The sequence below is a fragment of the Montipora capricornis genome, chromosome 1 (assembly GCF_036669925.1).
Source record: "Montipora capricornis isolate CH-2021 chromosome 1, ASM3666992v2, whole genome shotgun sequence".
Lineage (NCBI taxonomy): Eukaryota > Metazoa > Cnidaria > Anthozoa > Scleractinia > Acroporidae > Montipora > Montipora capricornis.
This window is the reverse complement of record NC_090883.1, coordinates 17,682,937-17,708,023: the sequence shown is the minus strand read 5'-3', so window position 1 is coordinate 17,708,023 and position 25,087 is coordinate 17,682,937. Positions and strand designations below refer to the sequence as shown.

Below are 25,087 nucleotides of genomic sequence, written 5' to 3'. Positions count from 1 at the left end.
AGAAATATTCAGACAGTCACTGGGTCAAAACCTTTCTAATGATTCTTATTAGTTTTTGTCGAGGCTGTTCCACAAAGTTTGTACTGGAATGACCGTTCGCCAGCAGCTTTTTTTTTAATAGAGGGATATGTAACTTTTATGAATTGGGTGTCCGGCGACCGGAAATTTGGCCACTGGCAATTAGTTTTGATATAAGGTAATAGCTATAGGGGACACAACCCGTCATATATTTAAAAGCAAAAACGGCGTCTCTTAGATATAAATGTTGCCTTAGAGGCAATCGAGACCAAGTCTCGCAGCACTGGAGTAATATGATCTAATTTCTTGCTCCGCTGATTATCCGGGCGACAAAATTCTGCACATGTTGCAATTTACGAAGACACTTATTTTTGAAAAGAAAATTTTGAATTTCAGTTGAAGGGGAATCTGAAATAATTTTACCAATTCGGACAGCCGTGTATAACAAGTAAAAATTTAAAGTCATAATTACAAGCTTGGTATCCTGGTAAAAAAGAAAAATATATCCTGTGGACTCTATGGAAGACAGAGCCCCTAACAAAGGCTTCATCTCGTCTACACAGTAGACGAAATGGATTTTTGAATGAAATTTTTACCTCCTACGTTCCAATTTTATTTAAGGTCCTAATGTGCTCGGTTAATCGACTGATCATTACACGACGAGCTAGTTAATGAATATATCCTGGTGCACTGTTTTTTCTGGTTGCAAAAGAAGCTTTGATATGACAGACTTCCCAGGAGTGCGTAGTCTCGGGTAGGCTCGATTTTCAGCCGTTTTGGGATTGCAGTTAACATCCTCATCCCGACGAACGGCTGAATCACTCGATTGACAGTGACGTACCACCAGTCGCAATTGTATTTTGTGTTCACCCATTTGTATTTCGTACTTGGCAGGCAGGTGACTTGCTGATTGGCGAAAAATACGATTGGCTGGACCAATGATCCGCGGGGGCACAAAACGGCTGGTGCTAGGTCTCTGGGTGCGGCTGATGAAACAAAACAAAGCTACCTTTTACGATGGTGTTAATATCTCATTGAGTAATGGAAATTGTTTTTCAACTACAACCAGCAGAGTACAAATAGCACCCAAAACGATTATAAATATCTTACGGTATTTGTACTCCAAAAGACCAGTTTGGCAGGTTTTTCACAAACGTATTTTTTTACGAAAGCGGTCAAAATGGCTGCAAATGCTAGTTTTTCCCCCGAAAAAAACGATAAATGCTTGCCAAATTGTGAGATTCGTGGACAAACGAGTTCCTAGAGACAAGCGATAGCGTACACGACAATTAACTTTCTCCTTTTTATTGAAGAAAACGTAAACATAAGTAGCAGTAGTAGCGGCAGCAGCAGCAGCAGGAGCAGCAGCAGCAGCAGCAGCAGCAGCAGCAGCAGCAGCAGCAGCAGCAGCAGCAGCAGCAGCAGCAGCAGCAGCAGCAGCAGCAGCAGCAGCAGCAGCAGCAGCAGCAGCAGCAGCAGCAGCAGCAGCAGCAGCAGCAGCAGCAGCAGCAGCAGCAGCAGCAGCAGCAGCAGCAGCAGCAGCAGCAGCAGCAGCAGCAGCAGCAGCAGCAGCAGCAGCAGCAGCAGCAGCAGCAGTAGTAGTAGTAGTAGTAGTAGTAGTAGTAGTAGTAGTAGTAGTAGTAGTAGTAGTAGTAGTAGTAGTAGTAGTAGTAGTAGTAGTAGTATTGATCAACAGATCCATAATGTGTAATGTTGCCCCGCTATTGGAGAAGCTTCGCCTTAGATAATTAGTTCTCGGTTTTGGCAAAGCCAGTTTTCCCTCAGAGTTTCTCTGGTTGTAATTAGAGTAATACTGAGTGGAAAGACGTTGAAGATAATCTGGGGCATGTCCATTCATTGTCTTAAAGATCATTAAGGCTTTCCGTTTCTTTTGTCGAATTGGTAGCCTCTCCCAGTTAAGGGTAGTTAGGTGGTGGTTCGAGATCGTATCAAAAGGCAATGTTGTTATAACTCTAGCTCTACGATTCTGCAATTTTTGGAGCTTATCACTCAGGTAGCCATTCAAACAGTCCCAAACCGGGCTACAATAATCGAAATATGGCACAATACATTTGAATGACAGTTTTTTTCGGAATAAAGGGTCGCACACGTTTGAGGGCACCTATAGCTTAGGATACTTTCTTGCATATTTCTTCAACGTGTTTGCACCAAGTAAGTTGAGCATCTATGGTAACGTCCAAGGATTTAGTACGTTCAACCTTCTTGATTATTTGATCGTCAATTCTTATTACAACGTTGTCATTTTGGAGAGATAATCTCTGCCTTGACCCAATAATCATAATTTCAGTTTTGGCAGCATTTAAACTAAGCTTGTTGGCTCTCAGCCAGCAGCTCAGTTTACTTAGTTTAGGGATCATGGCTTGTTTGAGTTCCGTTAACGTTTTTGCCGATAGTGTAATGTTTGTGTCATCAACAAATATCCTTGGCGCAGCGGCCTGCAGGCAGTTGGGGAGTTCATTAAAATAAATTAGAAATAACAAAGGACCCAGTATACTGCCCAGCGGTACGCCGCACCTGAGATCGCGAGCAGTTGATAGTTTGCCGTTGACATCACATCTTTGGGTTCGGCCACTTAGGTACGACAGGAACCACCTGATAGCTACCTGGTCAAAACCCAAGAATGACATTTGACGCAAGATGATTTCGTAATCAATGGTGTCGAATGCCTTAGTAAGGTCAATGAAAACGGCGCCATTTAATAACCCATATGTCGATGTTAACTGACCAGTCATTTGTCGCCTCAAGCAAAGCAGCAAGAGTATTATGTAAAGAGCGGAACCCTGATTGGCAGCTTAATAGTAATTTGTTCTCATTTAGATAATGGTAGAGTTGGTTGTAAACATTCTTTTCAAAAACTTTAGAAACTATCGGAATTACAGAAATTGGCCTATAATTGTTAGGATCCGATTTAATACCCTTTTTTAAAAACTGGAGTTACTTCCCAGTGAGGATGGACTTAGAAAATATGGCGGTAAGCGAAGGAGCGATAATACCGGCAGCCGTCTTTAAAAAGTTTACTCGGAATCTTATCAAGACCAGCGGCTTTTTTTATCATCAATTTTGTTTAAAATTTTTAATACAATATCGATGCTCGGAGTTTGCAGAGAGAACGATTTATCAGTGGTTTCCAGATAAACTTCAGGATTTATGTCTACACCAGGAATATCTTCTGCTAGTACTTGCGCAATATTTGTTAAGTGTTCATTAACAGTTTCTGCTATATCAACCGGATTACTAACAATTTTATTGTCAGCTTTGATCTCCAAGATGTTGGACGTCTTGCCGCTGTGACAGGAAGTTAGCTCGTTAATTAGGTTCCATGTTTTCAGCAAATTACCTTTATTAGTCTCCAGGTTGTCAGAAACAGAGATTTTCTTTGCGAGCTTAATTGCGTTATTTGCCTGGTTTCTAGCACGCTTATATTGATTCCATGCAGCTGAATTATCGGAAGACATTGCCTTCTTTTTAAGGAAAGACAAGAGAATGATCACTAATACCGAGGTGAATGACACCCGATTTTGTAACCTTCTGTGGCGAATTTGTTATGCATAAATCGATTAGGGTATTAGAAACTGAAGTGACACGTGTTGGTTCCCTGATAGCATAAGCTTAAATTTCTGCCAGAAATTTGACATGAAAGGAAGCAAAGAATGTTAAAATATTATTAATTTTCTAAACTTTAATCGGAGTCGAACTCGTCAATTCTGATTCTCATCCACCTTTTTTCGGTGGTTTCGGTGACGGAACTCCTGGTTTGAATGATCGGCGAGGTAGTAAGTGCATTAATGAAAATCGTAAATTGTCCTCCACGTATTACTGCTCACTCGAAAAAACTCATGGGGGCTTTACTAGTGCTTGCAGCGGCAGTTTCGTTAGTTGCAGTAGTTTGTGTTTGAGATGATGCTCGGCTTAAGATGCCCGACATGTTTTTTTTTGTTGATTTAGGTTATGCTTTGCACATTTTTATCCCCGCTTCAATGCATTATATGCGTTGGCGGAATTTCACTGTCATTAAGTTTTTGAATCATGTGTTTACGAGCACTATGGTTGGTGAGTCGTGCGTTGTTGATGTTTGCTTTTGAAGCCATTGTTTTCATCAAAGTGTTTAATTCATTTACACCCATAGGTGCCGACTTGAACCAGAGTTTTTTGGAGCGGTCTGTTTTCGTGTGGTTTATTCCCAAGCAAAATGGCATCCATTATATTTTTTGTACGCCACCACAGAATCTCGTTTATCACCAGTTGAAAACATTTTCGGGGAAACTCTTCGAACGATTGAGGCGTCTACTCCGGATCTTGTTTTTGTCTGTCTTTCATTGTAAACTAGATATTCGTTACAGTGCGCGTCCTTACAAAGCTCTACATCTCCCCATCATAAATCCCTATTCTCTTGACAAGCAAGCATTCCAAAATGAATGGTATCGTTGAGCCAAACAGTATTCAACGATTCAGCGGAGGAAACTCAAAGCATATTATTTTCCTAAAGCGGTACGCGCCATGTGAAATGCGACGTTCAAAACGGGCCTTAGACGAGGTTGTGAACCGAATTTATTTCGCGCCTTTTCAGTGGGCAAATCTCAGTAGGTATATAATAATAAGATATACGTAATAATTCACGTTTTTATCGCATCCCGGAATTGCATAGGTCTTGAATTCTTTACAGCATCTACAGACAGCAAAAAAAAAAAAAAGAGGCCAAAGGTGTAATGCGTTTGATGCCTTCGCGGTCCAACAAGCTTCTTATAGCCATATTAACAACTTAAAACGGACATCCCCGTTTTGAAACAAGCCATTGGTAGGTACATTAGAAACCGATAACGATGACACGCAACATTAAGATGTGTTGAGATGCGTAAGACAGAACGTGAGGGAAGGTATTGGTGTTTTCAGTCCTTTTTCGGGGGTTGATAGCTGCTTCAAACTAGGTAGAGTGCATATTCAACCTAGGTAAAGCCAGGATCACCAATTTAACCTAGGTAAAAACGGATTCATCCTGAGACCGGATTTGACCGAAAACAGATGCATTGCTGATGGTCAATTCATTGATTCATTGCAGTGATTCAAAGAAATGCAATCAACAACCTCACCTCTAATCTTTCCTCTACATGCGCCACAATCCTTGCAGCTATTTCTTGGGCCTCGTTTGCCATGCTTCGGGAGTACAAGTCATTTGGAATCTGGGGGTGGGGCACTCTGTCTGGATAACGCATTCGGGTAGAATCACCCACCAGTTTCTCCAATGCTCTAGCTAAGTCAATCAATTTAGTGTCGGCTAAATCGGAGCAGTTTAAAACCAAGTTGTGGACATCCACCTTTTCGACGCCATTTTCATAGCGTACAGCCTTAATCGCCTTCTCTGCTGCCTACAAAGTCAAACGATTCGGAAAGCCGTCAAGTAAGTTACTTATTTAAGTCTTTTTTGTAAGTACATAAATGCCCAAACTGTCTTTCTGAATTCCAAGCCCACGGGGGTGACAACTCTAACAAACGTTGTTTGAGCAATACTAGGTCTTAACTTAAGTCGTCCCGGAAATTTGGATCAACCTCCCGAATTTTTGGGATACATTCCCGGAAATTTTTAGAATTCCCGGCATATAAAACTAAGATTTCACGCCTAACTTAGCGAGGTTAGCCTAAATAAAAAAGTGAAATAAAATTTCCTTCTGTGTCCCGATTTTTTTTCTGCAATGTCCCGGAATTATCGCTTGTTTCCCGGAAAAATCCCCAAGATTCCCGATTCCCGGAGAAATCTCCTGATTCCCGGAACAATTTAGGCTTTGTCCCGAAACAGCGTTTGAGTACCCCCAGCAAACCATTGATTTAAGGAAAACCGCTGGTCGGCAACCTGGTTCTGGTCATTGCTATCTAAAGTCTTCCTGTTTACTAGAGAGGTATGGCCTTAGTTTCCCTGAAAATCTTAGCTTTATAGCGAAGCTCCGCGCGCGCCGAGGGCGCGCGCGCGTGCGGAGCACCATAGTTAAGAGAATATGGTAACCCATCGATGCGAGAAATTTTGGTTTGATAGCCATGACGTCATCGACCGTCCGAACGTACATACGTCGGTACGTAAGTACGTCCGTACGTCCACCCGTCCATGTATGGCAATGTGACCAGTATCATGTTAGTTTTCAGCAACATCTTTGATATTGGACATCCATGTTTTGATCAATTGACAACTGTCAAAACAAGGTATTCGCTGCCCAGTATCACGTGACCATATCGCGGGCTCAAGCTTAGAGCTCACGAGGGCCGGATGTTTTTTTGAAGTTGACCACTGACCAGGTACTGGTTTTCGATTTGATTGCAGGCTCAACCCCCCGCGAGGCTTCATTTTTCGCGCGCTTTCTGTGGCTCGACGAGGCTACACAGCCATACTACGTCACCTATAGTTACACAGTCAAGGCTCTTCGTGTTCAGGTGGAAAACGGTTTGGAAAATGTTCTCTTTCTGCATTTTTCGGTGGTTTCAATCCAGTTTGACATATCGTGATAGCTGTGGTCCACACTGGTGGCTATGCAGTTATTCAAGTCAAGCAGCGTAGGGATATAAACTTAAAGCTGAGTGTTTATTTTTAATTTGCTTAGAGCCGCTTTTTTCTTCGTATTGCAATTTTTGGTAAATCTTCAGATGCTCTAATAAGGTTCCATGATGCCTGAAGGACCTATGACTACAACAGAAACGAAAAGAGAGCGAAAGAGAACGACAACGACAAAAAGGAATACCAGTAATAGCTCATACTTGGTGGAAGAAGTTACTCAACAAATTCTTTCCTTGGGCATTAAAACGCTTGTTATTTTTACGGATGCGTGCGTTATTTAAAGTGGATGCGTATTTTTAAAAAGTGGTTTAATCGGTTTTTCCTTTGTTCAGGAATGAAACTCGAATTTTTATTATACTATTTTGGACACAAAGATAAAGTTGTATTGTTTGTTTTCCTTTAAAATGCTAGCGAACAAGTGTTTTTTTAATCCGTTTGACCAACGGTTTTCCGATGTGCCTCGACAGTGACAAGAAAATTTTGCCTTTATGTTATAAACACGTAATCGCAATGAGTTCTCGTAAAATTAGGGGGAAATTTCACTAGCTTTTGTTTTCAGAAGTTTGTTTAAAGCACCTAAAGGTAATTTAGTGTTGGAGCGGATCTTGTTTGAAGTTTGTCCTTTCTTGGTTGCATTGCTTTTATTCTTGCTCCAAGCCAAGCTGGCGTGTTTCAATGAAGTAAACCTGTACTCTTTTTTTTTGACCTTGAAATGACAAAGTTTTTTTATGGTTTCTAATTTTAGCGTGATTCCTATTGACAGTTGACCCTGAAATGGCTTTTTTTCTTTTCCATTCGCTCGCTGAGGGTGTGCTTGTTTTCTTTTAAAATTCGTGCCTTTCAACAAAAATTCATTGCCAAACTGATGAATTCCAAAGTAAATTTAACTCGAAAAACCGTTATCGCACTCATTGCTTTGTGATTCATGCGATGTCGGTTTTTAGCGTAAAATTTACCATTGAATTCACTAGTTAGGCAATGAATTTTTCTACAGAAGAAAGCAAAAAAAAAAGATTTAATTATTAAAGCAGAAACCGAAAACATCAAAGCTCGAACAATTCGAAACCTTTTGTTTTCACTAACCCTACAGGCAGTACGATTAAATAACCAGGGAGCTCCGCTTTTAGGCTTGGCTTAATCTATACACCCTATGCAAAATGAAAAGGGACTGGGAGCGATACTTGCGAGGACGAGGCTAGTTGGGCCCAGAAAAAATGGCCGCCTGATGCGAAGGGCGCCAAATTTTAAATATGCCGGCAAATTGTTGTGTTCCCAACTGCACCAAAAAGCTGTACAGGACTGAAAATGGAAAGAAAATTTCCTATTTCAAGTTTCCAGATGATGTGAACCTCAAGAAACGTTGGCTGCATGCTATTCGTCGCGACGGATGTAAGGATTTTACTGTCAACCAAAACACAAAGATTTGCTCTCGTCACTTTAAACCTGAGGACTTTGTTAAGTCTATCGGAGGCCAGCGTATTTATGTCAGGGAAGGGGTCGTGCCGTCACGTTTTTCGAATTCTTGGTCACAAAGTTCTCCGCTAAAGAGAAAGCCTCCTAAGAAACGTATGTTTACGTCGAATACAGACACAGAGTTGATAGTATCTCAAACAACTAGTGCAACTGAAACCAACGCTGATAACTGCACTTCATCTGCGGCTGGTAGCTCTGCTGATCATGACGTGCAAAACGACACGGATACACAAAGAAACACGACAGAAGATTTCAAAGAACATCTCGAAAAACTGAAGAGTTTGGAGCTTGAAAATGCTACACTGAAGGCTGAAATAGAAGTTTTAAAACGTCAGAAGGGACTAGGAGATTCTCGCGTTTTTCAGTTGCGAAATTTTACCTCTGACGAGGACATCGCCTTTTACACCGGCTTTCCTAACTTTGCTACATTTAATGCTGTATATGAATTTTTGAACACTGGAACGAATGGGGAGAACATTAGGTACTGCTCGTCAAAAGAAAGAAGTGTCCCAAAGCGTTTTTATGATGAGAACGAAAATGAAACCGAGGAACCAGAGGAATGCACTCACAAAGGTAGAAAAAGGCGCTTAGAAGCTAGAGAGGAGTTTTTCCTTGTACTCTGCAGACTGAGAAGGGGATTTGCAGAAAAGCATCTGGCTCACATGTTTCATATCTCTCAGTCAACAATGAGCAGGATGTTCCTGTCCTGGATAAATTACTTGTATCTTAAATTTGGTCAGGTATCTATATGGGCAAATAAGGAGGTTGTTACAGTTACTATGCCAGATGCCTTCGATCCAGCCTTCTTTTGAATTCGAAACTGTTGAGCTCGTATAAAAATCACGTAACTCTGAAAGGCTTAGTTGGAATTGCTCCTAGTGGAGGTATAACTTTTATCAGTCAACTATACAGAGGAAGTATTTCCGATCGCGAAATTGTTGAGAGACGTGGTTTTCTGAAGTTAGATTTTGATAAAGGTGACACTGTGATGGCCAATAAAGGCTTTACAATTGAATATCTCCTTCCACTGGGTGTGAACCTAAACATTCCACCTTTTCTAGGGCTGTATACCCAAATGACAGCACAAGATTGAGAGACATGCAAATCCATTTCTGCCTTTGTAAACAATGGCATTCGTTGTAAGCTTGTTGACCACCCAGTCGATGGAAACCTTACAGTACTTTCCTTTAGCCACGGATCATTTCGAGTTTGTAATTTTTCTTGTCTCTGCTTTCGACGCGTGTATATAAGGTTCTTGTCCGGATCCACAACATCTTTATCACGACCAGAACCCACATATTCAAGTACTCTACGGATTAATTAGCACACCAGTTAATTGTGCAGAAACAGGTAAGCGACGGAAGTAAATATTAAATCTCCTGCTCTCTACTTGAAATAAGAAATAAGACAGGTTAAATATCGAATCCTTTTAACCAAGTACAGTAAAAAAAGCCCTTATTATTACGACTACTGAGAAATACATCGATAAGCTTACTTGCCTTTTTGCTAACTGTGCCTTTGTTTTTAATCCTTTTGCCAGGTCGCCACGACATTTTAACCAAAAGCGAAGCTCATCCGTGGTGAGTGTTGTAGGATTTCGTCCTTGAAGAGATGCTCCTGGTATATCGCCCTCGGAAAGACGGCTGGCACTTACAGTTTGATCAGCAGCCACGAGTAAACAGAACAAGGCCCAACTAGCCTCGTTTTCGCGCGTGTCGCTCCCAGTCCCTTTTCATTTTGCATAGGGTGTATATATTAGCTTTCATGACGCCTACATGACGGGCATTCTACTTCAGGCAATAGCCCATTTTACAGTTGTAGCTAAGTTAACTGGCCTAAGAATGGAAGTGAGGCTGCCGGTGACCCTGTTTTTATACAAACCTTCTTGCTTTTGTAATGTTAATATGGACTAATTAGCATTTCAACAACACAATTTACATGATAAAAGCAGTGGAGGCTGTACAATACAAGGTCACCGGCAGCCTCGCAGCCATTTATAGGCTAGGTCGCTGAGCAAACAACAGTAAAATGGCCTATTTGAAGCCATGTGAAGGCGAAATTTTCAAACGGTCGCGAAGCGGTTTTACCAAAGTTTTTCAGTAAAGCAATTATACCAAAGGCACTGGAAAGGATCAAGGAAAGGATTTTGGTTCATTGGATGGAATCTCAAGCCTTGAAATCGCTGAAAAGGTATGATTATTTTCGTGGGCGGGATATTTGCATAAAATTCCTTAGTAGCCTCTCATCGCACAGAATTCTTTTTTGTCCTCAAATATTCGCTTGTTTTCGCTTTCTCTCTGACACATTTACCTTGATTACATGTCCAGCGAATTGTTTTATCCCTGGGATGAATTTTCCGTCAAAAATTTTTTAATTTGGGTGGGTTTTGGCCAACAGATGCTAATTATTCGTAATGTTATCTGCGTCATTGCCGTAGAAACGGGTCGCAAATTTGACTCTTGTATCTAATTATCATATTACACATTATCGCTAATCGGATTAATAAAAACAAATCTGAAAATATTTGTGCCTGATCAGTTTTCCTGTCAAATTTATGTCCAAGAAAGCAGATAAAATGAGGAAGATTATTATTTTGCATCCACAAATTCGTAATCAACGCGAAAATGACTAAATTCGAGTGGAAAACTGATTTTTGTATTAATTTTTTTCTTTTTTTTTCCTTTATATTTTCTTTTCATAAAATGTTTAGTTCTCTGTAAAGAAGATATATGTTTTTGGAAAGCTTAGAATGACGTATTGCTTTCCCCCTAAATTTAAATACTTTTTGAGAAAAAAAAAACTTGTTTTTTCGATGGCTGATTTCGGGCAGTTTTCTTTTGGACGGGAAAGTAGGGAAAAGAGTTTTAATTTTGTGATTGCCCCTAATTTAAAAATCTAAATTACTTGGCTTAATAACATGGTCAGTTTCAAGTAAGCTGGCGCCCTTTCCCCACCCCTTCACCAACATGTGAGGAAATAAATAAATACTCAATGCTGGGCGTATTACTGTATGACGGAACAAAGCTAAGGTAGGGAATTTAAAGATTTACAGGGAGTTTCTGGTTAAGAGATCCCGGATTGGAAGGGTTAGTTGAAACTTTCTTATTTCTCCGTTTTGTTACTTACTTACTTACTTTATGGGGAATCTATAATATTGAAAATCCCTAAAATGGAGAATCTCTAAAATAAGGAATCTCTAAAAAGGGGAAGTTCTAAAATAATGCATCCCGAAAACGGATAATCATTTAAATAATGAATTTCTGATAATGCATAATGTATTTTTCCCCAAGTTATATTGTAATAACGTTTTAGGGGAGTTTTCTCATATAGAGATAATCTGAAGACTACCTTTTCAAATATGGGTGGATGTGTGTGTATCAAAAATGTGTATTGTATGTTTCAAAATTTGTGCTGAACCCTGCGGCCGGGAGTTAAATTATGCAATAGTGCAGCCTTGGAACAGGCGTAACGATGGAGAAATAACTCCGCAGTCGGTTCACTTCCCTTGCCGATTTTTGTCGTTTTATGTTCGTTAGCGTGGAGCCCAGTGTTTACAGGCGAGTAAACGCTTGTCATCCCACTTAATTGATCTAAGTGATGAGTTTGTTATCTCTAGCTTACGTAACTGACGGGGCATATCGGCCTTAGGAATGAAGTAACCGGTCATTTATGATATCACCGCAATTGTCTATCGTTTATGATCTGCAGCACTCTCTGTTTTATGATGCTGATATAATCACTTTTGAGATCCGCAATCCAAAAGGAGTTTAACAGGTTGAGCAGTTAATTGAATCTTTAGCCGATAAATATAAATACATGGGAAAACGTGATGGTATTAATTGTTTTCGTTGTCAGTAGAAAATTCTTTACCGTTTGTGAATACAACTGAACCCGCTGTATGCAGCTGTCTTTCAATTAATAGTTTGAGAATAGTGGAGCCAGTAGATGATTTAAGAACTTCATTATTACGACAGCTTGATTTATGTCATTCCAGACAGTTTTATGGTAGGAGGCGCGATGGCCTTATGGTTAGTGTGCTCGACTCCAGAGCGAGAGGTCCGGGTTCGGGTCCTGGCCGGGGACGTTGTATTGTGTTCTTGGGCAAGACACTTTACTCCCTCGGTGCCTCTTCCACCCAGGTGTATAAATGGGTACCGGCGTAATGCTGGGGGTAACCCTGCGATGGACTAGCATCCCATCCAGGGGGGAGTTAAAAATGCTCCTAGTCGCTTAATGCTACGGAAACCGGGTATAAGCACCGGCGTGTTGGGTCATTGGCTCGGAAAGCGCTTACCTAGGAGCAAGGATGGCACAGTCGGTTAGTGCGCGGCCTTGGTGCAAGAGGTCCTGAGTTCGATTCCCGGATCTCGCATCCTTGTTTCGACTCCTTTCCTTTCCGTGTAGCTAGTAGCTTTAAATACCCGTAAAACGGAGCACTGATGGAGAGGGTGGAGTAAAATGAGCGCACCGTCGACCTCAGGTTTGTCAGTGATTAAAAGTTACTGTTACGAGTTATCGACGTTAAATAAGGTCTACTTTACTTTACTTTACTTTACTTTACCTACCTACCTAAGTTCAGGAATAATGGTCCGTTTTAAGTGTTCCCCCTTTCAGAAATTCCCCTATTTTTCCTTGTTAAAAATGCTTCACATTCCTCTCCTAGGTGATTTCCTTGTTTTAAATATTCCTTATTGTAAAAACTTCCTGTTTTACAGATTCACTGTTTTATAGCTCCCTGATTCAGGGATTCCTTATTTTGGAAAGTCCCCGTTTTAGAGATTCCTTATTTTAGGTATTCCTGGTTTTGGAATTTCCCCGTTTTAGAGATTCCTTAAAGCTGACATCTCCCTCAAAAGGAATCGGCTCAATGTTATCAGTGGATTTGCAGTGAGAGTATTTACTTCTAGACACAGTGAATATTTAGAAAGCCTACGATTCTTTCGTTTTGACGACAGATTAACGCTCTCGTAAGCTTTCCAATCTCTTTAAAGTAGGACATTTTTCTATTAAGCCTATTTGAGACCAACTTATAGTAACCAAGCTTGCAACTAAACTAGAACCGTTTGTATCTCGTCATCCTTTCAAGCGAAATCAGTGGAATTTAATCTTACCTGGTGGCACTGAAAGCATATCCACTCATAAAACGGTATAGTGAGAGAGAACCCGTTAACAGCAGCCTCAAGGTCAGCCTTTGCTTGTCTGAGCCAACGTTTGGCTTCTTGTGGTTGAGGATTTCTTGTGCAGAAACTCGTAAGAAGACCTCTTCTTTCTTCATCGAGAACCTCTTGTTTGTTTCTATGGCATCCTGATTTATAGTCAAAAACTTCGTTAAGGGGGCAGAGCTTAAACAAACGAGATGCCTCTGCTGTAGCAGGTTCTTTGTCGTGCCCAATGTTGATCATGTACTTTTTTTCCCTGAGGCTAACATCGTCATCTGTTACTTCTTCGGTAATGATGGCGTAAATATATGTTGTAGTGTCTTCCGTGTCCAGACTTGGGTCATGCAGCTGATATCCTACGTTCTCGCCAGGATCAAACTCTTCGAAAGTATTTTTAAGCAAATAATGTAGCTCAACTGGAATCAGGGTTCCTGGCTCTGGATAAATGCTAATCTCTTCTTCAATGTAGCTGTCATCTTTAAGGATATTCATTTCATCTAGCATTGACCAAATTTCTGTAACGGGACAACGCAAAATCTCCGAAACCATAAACGCGTTCTTTCCTAGGTACTTACCATAAATTTCGATAATAATCTTGGCTATCAAGGCTAATGAATACCTCTTGACATGACCTTCAGCTGTGGCTTGGATGTATACCTTATATACATGTCCATCAGACTCTTGCCGAGTTTCTATGAAGAATGGTACGTTAGATTGACTTCCTGGGATCAAAACTTCACTGTGGAAAAGGGAGGTACTGAGACTCTTAACGGAAAGAAGCTGAATTTTTCTCAAACTATCTTCAATGCCGGAGATTACCTCTTTGTCAAAACTTTTGTCTTGAGATTTGGCGTCTTTGATAAGTCTAGCAAGCCCACGACCAAACTGAACTGACCACAGCTGCTGTTTCAATGTATTAAGCATCTCTGACGACACTATAACTGTACCTTGAGGATAGCTGAGTTTTTCTTTGACCACTTCAGATAACATTTTTGGTTGTAAATGTTGCGGCAATTTCATTATTAGATCTTTGCAATTGTCTGTAGAAAACTTGCACCTCACGTTCATCAGGCTGAGTTCAACAACAAATGGCTGAGCTAGTCTTTGAATCCGATGGACAAAAGTAGGAGCGTCGTCAAAGAAAAGATTCGTTGATTCTTGCAAAGTAACAGGGATGGTGGATAGATTCGAATTCTTGGGGTCCCCTCTGGCTGGCATTGAAGGAAGATACAATTTGGAAAGTGTGCACAAATAGTCCGTATCTTTCTGCAAGCTATTGAAGAATCCCTTTACTGCTGCGGCACATTTGTTAAGCTCATCTGAATTCAAATTCCCTGACTGGCAATCCCTCTGGAGAATTTCTAGGACCACGGCATAATGGATAGGAGATACATCTTTGGAGCAACCTAAAAATTCAAATAACTGATGAAACCTTCCAAAATATGGGGGAACTCTGTAGAGGAAAGGCTTGATCTCAAGTTGCTCGTACATTCGTAGCACTGCTTGTCTGGGTAAAATTAACTTCTGTCCCCTCTCAACTAAAACACAGTGGGTTTTCTCGAGACGCTGCTTAACCTTTTTTTCTGACAAAGCATTTTTTTGCAGAAAGGAGTAAATGCTCTCCATGACTTCAGTTATTATTGAAGAGCTACCACATCTAATAACTTCTCTTTCTGAGTCATTTCCCCTTAGGTAGTAACACAAGGTTTGGCAGTGGCTAACAACAAGATCAACAGGAGGTTCTGTAAGAACCTGAAGACCTTCTAGAAGATCGTTGGGGCAATACTCAAAACTTCTTTGTTGAGGACGTATAAAGCTGTTTTGAATTAACCTCGGATCTGCCCATTTGGGAAGCAGATGTGCTTCTGTCCACACTAGTTTCTCATGATCACTGTCAATCGATCCCTCAAATGCAATGAATGGGTTTTCAGCGTCTTTGAACGGTGGACAGAGTTTTCGCAGTTCGTCGTTGACAGGATCTGTTGCTACAAAGGCAATATCACGGACTAGGGGCAAGAGTCCCTCATTGACTACATGTGGTCGACAGATGAGGTGATAAACCAACACTTCAGATTTCCGGCGTGTATTATCAGTTGGTGCAGTTTTAGCCTCCCACTCTACTTTGCGTGCAAAATCCAAAAACGTACTTGCAGAAACGTCTTGAACCAGACCTATCTCCCTTAAAAACACCAACCAGTCAGAAGAGTCGAAAGGTTTTGGAGGAAAGCTCTCTTTAGGGAGCATAGTAAAAAAAACCTCATTTTCAGGATCATAAAAACTGGACGCTGTCTTCAGCGAGCCATCGGCGGCTGGCACGCATTTCACTGTCTTCAAACAGTTGAACAGCCTCTCCCTCTCCTTCTTATCTTCACTTGTTTTCCGGGACACTCTGTCACGAATGTGCAGAAGATGGGCCAATATTCCTTGCAAACTAAAATGCTCGAAGCATTTTAGGACAAAATTCATGTACACTTCAGCAAAGGACAAATTCGCCACTTGTAAGAATTGATAAAGATCAGATAAACCCATGTCAGGCTCCAGAAACCAGCAGTCAAGAATGGCCTCAACAGTAGACATCTCCTCTGCAGGAAATTCACTGGGTATAACGAACGCCTCTTTCCCTTCAAGCTTTCCGATTCCACCACTTCTTGGATAAAACGGGAGCTTCCTCAAAATTTCTTTGTCGGTTTCTCTAAGAACTTCGGTGTTGCGGCAAAAGTATTCCAACACTACCATAGCATCTGATAACTCTAACTTGTTCTCGAGGGAGGAAGAGGCTCCCCCTATATTATGGTCAAGTGCAGCAAGGAGGGAGTGCGGGGACCTGACGGTAGCCACTAAACTTTGGGCTAACTTGCAATGTGTTAACACAGAACTGTTAAGTTCCGGTAGGCCTAGATTTCGGAGTGCACGTACCACCGTATGTTCGTTCTCGCTACATTCTTCAAAATAAAGAACCGATTCGGCTTTTGTCACAGGAACCAAAAAGTGATTTACGGCTATTTGCTTTGCACGAAGTGTGGTGGAAGACGTCAAGCGCTGCGATGTTTCGGTGACTGGTAGAAGACACCAATGTGACAGCGGTGACAGTAGGTCAAGAATGCATGGAACTTCACCTTCCTCATTTTCCACTTCTTTCTTTGAAGCTTGGCTGACACAGTCCTCCAAAAAGGTCCACACCCTGGAGACCCAGCGGCGACTCGGTAGGGAGGAAGCCTGGTCATCAGGACACCACTTCATGTACTGATCTTTGCTATTAAACTGAGGAGGCAAGGTACGATGCAATTGGGAAGCGAACACTTCAACATCCAAAGGACGGAAAACAGCAACCTTTGTGATGGCAGTATCTCTGAAAATATCGCTGCGCATTGTCGCATGCACAAAAAGGAACTTTGAGAAAGGTAATAAGTCATAATACTGACTAAGGCATATGGGCTGTCTTTCGTTGAAAGATTGTAAGATGAGCTCTTGAGTAAGAAGCAAGGGAAGACCCGAGAGCTTTTCCACAAAATGTCCGTCATTATTGCAGTACCTCAAAACCAGAGCCACACCGGCTAGATTTATGAAATTCGTGTTTTTCACATTGCAAGGAATCTCTCCAATTCTACAGAGAGGTTTCTTGCCGCTGGATGACTTGTAAAAATCCATTACCACTGAAGGAGAGACGCAGCACACTTCTATTCCTGCCTCCTTGAACGCATCAAAAATCTTAAGGGAAAAGGCAACTAGATTGAATCCAGTTTTCAAAAGAATTTCTTCAAATGCAAGTTTCCCTCTTAATGTAGCCTCATCTCTTCGCTTTCGATACCCAGTCGGTTCAAGATTAAATAGAGCAAAATAACCCTTCAAATGGAGATCATTAAAGTATGTTTGGTCCTTGCCAGAGCCAGTCGGAGGGAACCACTGAATCTCAACAGTGGAATCTCGTTTCGACTCATCAGGACTATTGCGAAGGCCTGGTTGTATCCTTCTCACAACAGGTATAATGCGCATCTTCTTCAGATCCATTTCCTGGTAGACAGCGTCAGTTAAGGTTTTCCACTCGACATCCTCAAAGGGATATTTTGGGAAAAGCTCCTCATAGAAACTTAACTTTGTGAACATGACATTTTTACTGCAAGTTTTCGGAAAAGAAGCAGAGCCCTCATTAACCGGCAGTTGAATTAATCCCCGCACTTCGTCCAAAAGGGTAAGGTAACAAGACGCAATGACATCTTGTAACAAAGCGTTGTTCCAGTCACTTCGAAAACCAGGAACCTCGTTTCTCCATAGGTTTCGTCTAGTCTCGTGGTCTAATGCAAAGTGCCCATTGACATGAACGGGAAGCTTGGTTCTTAAAGGAAGTGGAAGAAAACAATAGGCTTTCTTTGCCCGCTTTGGCACTGTCGTGCTCTCCAAAAGGCAGGCCACACCTCCACGCGGAAGCATTGCCAACTCGTCTTCTTGACAGGCGTCTATGACGTCCTTCTTCGTAGTCTTCTCAAAGCCAATTTGTTGAACAATCAACCACTTCTCCTTCCTTGCGTCACTGTCCAGGAGCTCCAAGGTGTAGGTACGTTTTTTCACCTCTACGTCTGTAGGAAGGATCTTCTTTTGCTTAACTTTATTTCCAATCTCTTTTATATAGCAAGAAAGTTCCTCTCTTTTCAGTTCATCTGCAGGTGACATTATTACACGAACAGAGTAGTTCGTGACCAACTTCCCACAGTCGTCTATGGCCGCAGTAGCAACTTTCCTAACATTGTCTACAAACAAAAGAACATCAAACAACTCTTCCTTCAGATCATTCATCATTTTATCCAATTCTTCAACAGTGACTGAAGTTTGAGATATTTGGGATTCCTGAGCCATTTTCTCAGTTCTCAGAGGAAATCTAAACATGGTTGCATTCTTAGCAGGAAAATGATCTTCAAGATAGCAGGAGAAAACATCTGGAAATTTTTTTCTCAAGTTTTCAATGTCTTGAAACATTCTGCCAGGTCTTGATTCAGTTGAACAGGGGATGTACTTGCAATGTGGGTCGAAAACACACAATACGTCACCAATTTCATTTCCCACAGATATAAAGGACGGCACGTCAGTCAAGTGATACACAGCATTGAAGCCGACGCCGTACTGACCAGTTTTGTTAGGATCGTCTCCTTTGCTGCCTTTACCAAGGTTACAAATCCCTTCTATATCTCCTTTGGTAAATGGCTTGTTGTTGTAAACACAAAGTGCAGGCCCTTGCAAAGGTTGCCAGCTGTCTTTGAACACTCTTTCCTCAGGATGGTGTCTGGGATCTTTAATGAAACACATCTCACTAGCTTGGGCATCATCGGCATTTTGCACAAGCTCTTTCAAAATTTCGCTTCCACCTGGGTAACCTGTCAGTATGCGTTTCAATCGATATGTCAATATCTCTTTTTGACCGAAAGGTAATCCAATATCATAATGTTCCAAAGCTGCATCCCTTCGTGTTTTAACGCCGAGGTTTTCTCCACTGCTCCAAGGAATTTTTTCATGAAGAAAATGCTCGCTTGAGTCGTCAGGCATCCACGGGTAATCCTTCAAGCACAAATCAGTAACACCACGCATTACTCTTTTAGAATCTGGAAGGTAAATCAGTCCCCATTGGTCTGGTGCTTTTAATGCGTTAGCGTTGGGATTTACGAGTGCAGCAAGTTCATTTGCCATATTTGCGGCCGCTTGTAAGGTAGTTTTGTTGAGTTGTTTCTCACCAAACTGTTGCTTGACCGTAACAAGTCCGCGAATATAATCTTTGGCTTCAAACGTATCCCTTACACCAGAAAGTTTCAAGATGCAAGAAAAACAATCAGCAAATTCCTCTGGAAGTTTAAAGAGGTATGGAGAGCAATCGGTATTTACTTCAAAAGCGACATGATCCACGGAGACGAATTGTCTATCCTTCTCCATTAGAACAAACTTTCTTTGCGAAAGAAATTCTTTGATAGACGAAGTTGTTCGCTCGTTCATGTTTTCTTGTAAAAATGAATATCCCCTTCTACAAACTTGACCTACTTCTTTAAAGCCAGAATGATCGAGTTTATGTATGTTGATCGACATAGCCTCCTTAAGTTGCGTCATAACATGTTCCAGTGAAACTTCTTTTTGCTCCAGCTTGAATAATTTTCTGACCCTCTTTGGCACATCTTGATCCGTTAAAGGCTCAGTGCAACACACATGGTACTTCCTCTCTTTCAAATAAACGTCCTTTGGCGCGATCAGAGCCCTCTGACCACTATGCATCACGTCGCCATTCCAAGTTAGAGGGAATGACTCGGGTTTCTTCAAAATCGGTAGGAACGGCGCACTTAGCAGGCGATTCAAAACAGCAGGCGGTGGATCGTTTTCACTGCACTTTAATTTCCTTTCTGTAAAATTTAGTAACGCTTTTACACGCTCAATGGCCGCCTTCCTGTTGCCTATATTTAGCTTCTGAATGCTCTCCGCTCTTTCGGCAATGTCATCCCAGGGTAGATCATTTGACTTCATCCCCAGTTTCTCAAGTCTTCCTAGAATTAGAGGACTTAGAAACGTATCTTCCTTTCCACCAGGAAACCTGGCGTCATCATGACAATATAAACAGGAGGCCTGGCTGCTGGGATGAACTAATTGGGTTGGGCATTTAAGCAAATTTTCATTTGACGAAACTGGAATGCAGGCATGCCTCTTAATCAGCTCATCAAAATCATCCCTGTCAAGTTTCAGAGCGTAAAGCACTAACTCATTCCTTAGATTTGTAGGAACTTTCAAGATATTGGGGAAAACAATTTCACTGAAAAAGCGGTTCTCGTCAAACGTCTTGTCCCTTATTTCAGCCCACAGATGACAAGCAAGAAATGACTCAAACACCTCATTGGGCAAATCAACTACTAGATAGTTCACTTTTGCCAAGTGCTTCAGCACAGCGAAAGAAACATCCCCTATTTGATGATTCATTCGGAGACTGGGATGCAGGAAAACAACACGAGTGATGTCTGCCCATTCCAGTTCATTCGAGAACAGAACATGCCCTCCCCTTGCAAGTTGTTTGTAGAACGAAACGAGAAAAGGCCAACAATGCTGGTGTACATCGCACGCCCTCGGCCACAATGAATGATACACATATGAGACATGGTCAGGAATCTTTTGCTTGACATCTTCAAGGAGCTTAAAAAATGCAGCAACAACACAGTCTTGCATTAGAGCATCATTCCACTCCGCTCCATAGCAGGACTTGTCATCCTCAAGCTTCTCGGACAAGTAGCGTCTGTTAGAAGTCACTGCAAATGGTCCATTTATGTGCACAGCCAGACCACTCTGGATTGGTAGAGGGAGGTAACAGAATATGGTGCCACTTGTTTTCTTACCATCCCCATTTCGGGAGACGGACAGAGGTATGAAAACGTCTGGTTTCTTTTGTTCCAACGGCACGGCTACACCACCAGAGGGTACAAAACTGGGGTCATTCATTGAAAATTGAAGTGCGTTGCCATCACCCATTGCAGAGACGACATGCCAAATTTCACACTGGTTACGTGACTCGTCACCCAAGTTAAAATAATCCAAACCAGCGTCTGTGAGAATGCATTTCACACTGAATACAATCGAAGATTCAGGAAGCTGAAATGGGTAAAACCCATGTGCTCTAACGTTTTTTGTAACCTTAGACGATGCTTGAAGGAAATTGCAGTTCTTGAGAAGCGTTTTTTGGTCTGCATCTAATGCCACTGCATTGCCAGGAAATGTGACAGGAAAGGACAATTCTCTTACGATTCCTCCATCCAAAATTGATTTAGTAACCTCAAACATTAACTCGGGTTGTGAAACTTGATTGGACAATCCGGAAATACGGTACACTTCCAAACGGAACACATTTTGTGTGAAAAGGAGTAACGATTTGGCTCTAGAATGAAACATCTCCAATAGTTTCCACATTTCTTGATCGTTGTAAGACAGCTCTTTGATTTCGCTCCTGAGCGCCTGCTCTCTCGTCCTTAGCGGGAAACGGAAAAGTGTGCCATCAAATGAATTGTTATCTTTATCAAGGCTAAGATCACAGCCAAAGATACCATGAAATGTTTTGAACTGATCTCTGAACTTGCGTAGATTATGAACGTTTTTGTTAAGGTCAATCTTCATACCAGGCTTCCTTTTGTTCTTGATGGCATGACCAAGGTATTTGGCATGGGGATCAAATATCACAAAGTAGTTTCTGCTTGTGAACATAGGCACATCAGTCAGATTGTACACCGCATTGAAGCCGAGTCCAAATCTGCCAATTTTTTCCGTCTCTTGAACTTTCGTTGCCTCATTGAGCTTTGTTATGTTTATAAAGTCGTCGTCTTTAAATTTTGCATCATTGTACACCCACAAAGCAGGACCCTGGCAGCCCCTCATACCCTTAGAAAAAAGAGAATCCAAGGCATCATGGTTGGTTCTTTTGTCGTATAAGAATTTGACAACAGTTGCACCAGCATCGTCAGCATTTTGAATAAGCTCCTTTATCACTGCAAGCCCATCTTTGTAGTCCTCTAGCAGGCGATTGAGCCGTGTAGTTAGTTTCTCTTCTTGTCCAAATTCTTCCCCAATAAGCAGCTCATCAGGATTAAGCAATCGATGAGTCTTGGATGGAACGCCAAGAAGCTGGGCAGTCTTGTTAGGTATAAATGGATGCACAAAGAAACACTCATCTTGATTACCATTATCCTCTACCTGTAGCCATTCGTCGTGTTCACAATACATGCAGTGTTCAACTGGTTCAAAGCGGACACCCGATTTGTCTTTCCCATATGTCGGAAGAAGAACATTCGTCTTAACCTCTTCTGGTAATTCTGCATTGGCTACCTCATTCAGGATATCTGCAGAGAGCTGAATATCACGTTTGACGTCGACAGGACTATATTTCATATTCTCATCACCGTACTTCTCTTTCATCATTCTCAGAACTTGGAGCAAAACAGTTGGGTCACTTGTCTTTTTCATTCCAAAACGTTGAAAGAAGCCTTCGTGACTCTTCATCTCTGATGGAAGGAAAAGTACGTAGGGTGTGAGGTCAATAGTTGGTTTACAAAAGAGCATATTGTCTGGTGAGGAAAAGCCATCCCCATTCCATATCCAGGCAACTAGATTCACTCCGTTTAATGCCTTTTTAACAACGTCGGGGCTTTTTCCACTCAAGAATGAGTAGATTTCGTTTACCACAAATATGTAAAAGGGCTTCTCATCTTTAGAATAGGAAGCTATCACATTTCGAAAATGCTGTACGACTGTGACTACTTCCGGTTTGTTTTGCCATCCAAAATATCTGGATATCTCACTCGTTGGGTCAACTTCTACAACAGGCTTGACCGTTCCAATGACACTGGCCTGACTGTGGCTTTTGAGCTCCGTTGGTTTGAAAAAATACTTTTTTCTTCCTCCTTCATCTTCTGCCCACCATCGAAGAGACGGAGGAAATTGATGAGTCTTTTGTTCTAATCTTGCGACCCAGAAAATCTCATTAAGGAAGTTTCCCAGTTGCTGTCCATCAACAAGCTCAAGTAGCTTTTTAGGGTTTCTAAGCAAGTACGACAGTGTGGCTTCTGACTTTTGCCTGGCGATGGGAAGGCTCGTCACCTTAGAAACTGTTCTTGCAGTTTGCAAAATGTTCTTTGCAGTAATATGTTGCTCGTTTTTCATCCCGAGGTCTTCTAACAGAAGAAGAATTGCTGGGTTGCGGTAGATTTCTCCAACCGGAAATACATCCTCGCGAACAAATATTATTTGCAAAACTTTGTTTCTGGGATCAAAAACGTTCGATGCCGTCACTCTCTGTCTTTCTTTTTTCACAAAGGGCAACTCCTGCATACTGCTCTTGAACAAAGGGTCTGTTTTAATAAAATCAGCGAAATGTTCCTGCACATAACAAATCAGCTGGTCAATCCTCTCACTTGAGTATTTCCCTTTTTGATATCGGGGAAAATTATTTCACGTAGCAACTCAGGGGGTTTTAAGACCCTGACTTTCACGAGAAGGGCAAGAGCTTTTGAATCCTCTTGGGAGATGTCTATGAGGTCCTGAAGAGAAGGAATCGGCAGAGGTTCAAGTGGTGCCGCACGAAGTCCGTCTTTCATGGACACAAATTGCTGGAAGATGGTCTCAAAAACGGGAAGAGACTTCAGGAGATTGAATTGCTCTCTCGTCAAGGCACAAGGGCGCACTTTGGCGACGAATGTCCGCAAGAGCTGCTTCTCTTTGCTAGACAAATTTGCCTTCACCGTTTTTGAAAACACTTCTTCTGACATCCTTGACGAGGAAACCACCATTGCCTTCAAGACTCCTTCAACGGTCGGTGGATTTAGAAACTCCCAAATTGCAGGATGATGGCTTAAAGAAGTTGGGCAATTCGTAAGGACAATCAAGCCCAACTTTTGCAACGTTTTCGCCATGGTGGAATTGACAAAAACTTTCACAAAATTTCTTAAAATAATGAGGGACGGAAAGCAGAGCCGTGCCAAGGTAACTGGTGTCTGCGACAAGCTTAATGGAATCAAAGGTATGTCTTTAAAGAGCTGAAGATCTTTTGCAGAAGGGAAGTGTTTTGCAAGGTACCTCCACAACAGATTTATCCAGTCTTTCGAAGGATGGTCATGGCTATCGTCATCAGGGTACCATGAGATTGTTTCTTCGTTCTGCCATTCATGAGGCAAGGCTTGGTGGATAAGATGCGCTACATCAGCTTTAGAGATATGCCGTAGCTGTGAACACTCTACGAGATAAAAAGAAGGCACTAATAGTCCAAAAGAAGCAATTAAAATGATTTTTTGAAGAAAAATTATATAGTAGAGTAATTTTAAAAATAACATTAAAACTTTCAACAGCTTTTTATATTTTGCGAAATTGGGGAAAGTTTGAAAACATGGCATGGTCTCCTTCGAATGGTGAAATTGGCGGAAAATAACATATCCTTAACTCGCTCGTACGGTAAGACGCGGCGTCGTCTGTTTACGAAACACAAACACAATATAAACACACTTTAGCTCTTTACAACACAATAATAAAATTTAGATAAGCTGTTGAGATAAGAATGTTTTGGCCGTTAGAAGAAAACCAGTTTCAGGCATTTCAAAAAATTGCAAATTTCACCCAATTTCCACACTACAGAATTCCAATTGGTACGTCAAGTTTGGAAATGAAATAACAACAGCTTTGAAGAAGAACCTTTGTAAAGTACTGTGTTAAGAACGGTGCCTACTATTGTTATTGCGCATACGTTCTGCGCATCTCAAGATACTCGTGTTTCCTATTGGTGATGCTTACCAATACGTATACAGTGATATTTTTGCGCAGTTTAAAACTATCCGGAGAAAGTAGATCTTAGTAAGTACTCTTGGTATCCAAAAAGAAAATGGGGGTAACCACGCATTTTTGAAAGATAATTAAGCTTCAATTTGAGGAAGAACGCCATATGTTGCTTTGTATCTTAAAGCGTTTTACAAATATTATTCATCAATCATATCTTTGACAAATGTGTGTTACTCCGAATTTTCTTTTTGGATTCCAATAACACTTGTTAAGATCTACATCTGCTACATAATCATAAAGCTGGGCAAAAATACCTTTGAATTAGTAGGCACCGTCCATAAAATATTTCTGGCGGCACTGAAAATTAACCTGCGAGAGACCAAAATGTGAAGAGTAGTTTGACAAGAATCTCCGACTGAATTTATGACACAAACCGCCGCCTGGCTACGCAAAGCAAATTGAAACCGTTTTCATGGGGCGAAATATTGGAGAAAACCTTCGCAAATTTACTTAAGGGGTTTGCAGATCAATTTTATATAGTGTTGATGCTTTTCAACTTCAATCAACACACACCACCCTTGTTTTCAGTCCGGAGTCAATCGAAACCGCA

The 25,087-nt window shown here is 41.4% G+C and overlaps 2 protein-coding genes across 5 annotated transcripts in view; both read right to left on the bottom strand.

Moving 5' to 3' along the window:
* The window catches only part of LOC138016827 (sacsin-like), a 69,478-nt gene extending 46,289 nt beyond the window's left edge, over positions 1–23,189 (bottom strand). For 2 of the 3 annotated variants that reach the window (XR_011125894.1, XR_011125898.1), the window contains exon 1: positions 13,162–23,189. Coding sequence is in view for 1 of the 3 variants with exons in the window: in XM_068864036.1 (XP_068720137.1) it covers positions 987–1,004; positions 5,127–5,402; positions 13,162–23,040 (10,173 nt within the window). In the remaining 2 variants the exon portion in view is untranslated. Of the gene's footprint in view, positions 1,005–5,126; positions 5,403–13,161 lie in introns of all 3 variants that reach the window. The other variant, XM_068864036.1, reaches the window with a different exon arrangement.
* The window catches only part of LOC138017186 (sacsin-like), a 51,816-nt gene continuing 49,831 nt past the window's right edge, over positions 23,103–25,087 (bottom strand). For both annotated transcript variants that reach the window (XM_068864404.1, XM_068864379.1), the window contains one exon: positions 23,103–23,941. In XM_068864404.1, coding sequence (XP_068720505.1) covers positions 23,103–23,941 — 839 coding nt within the window. The remainder of the gene's footprint in view (positions 23,942–25,087) is intronic.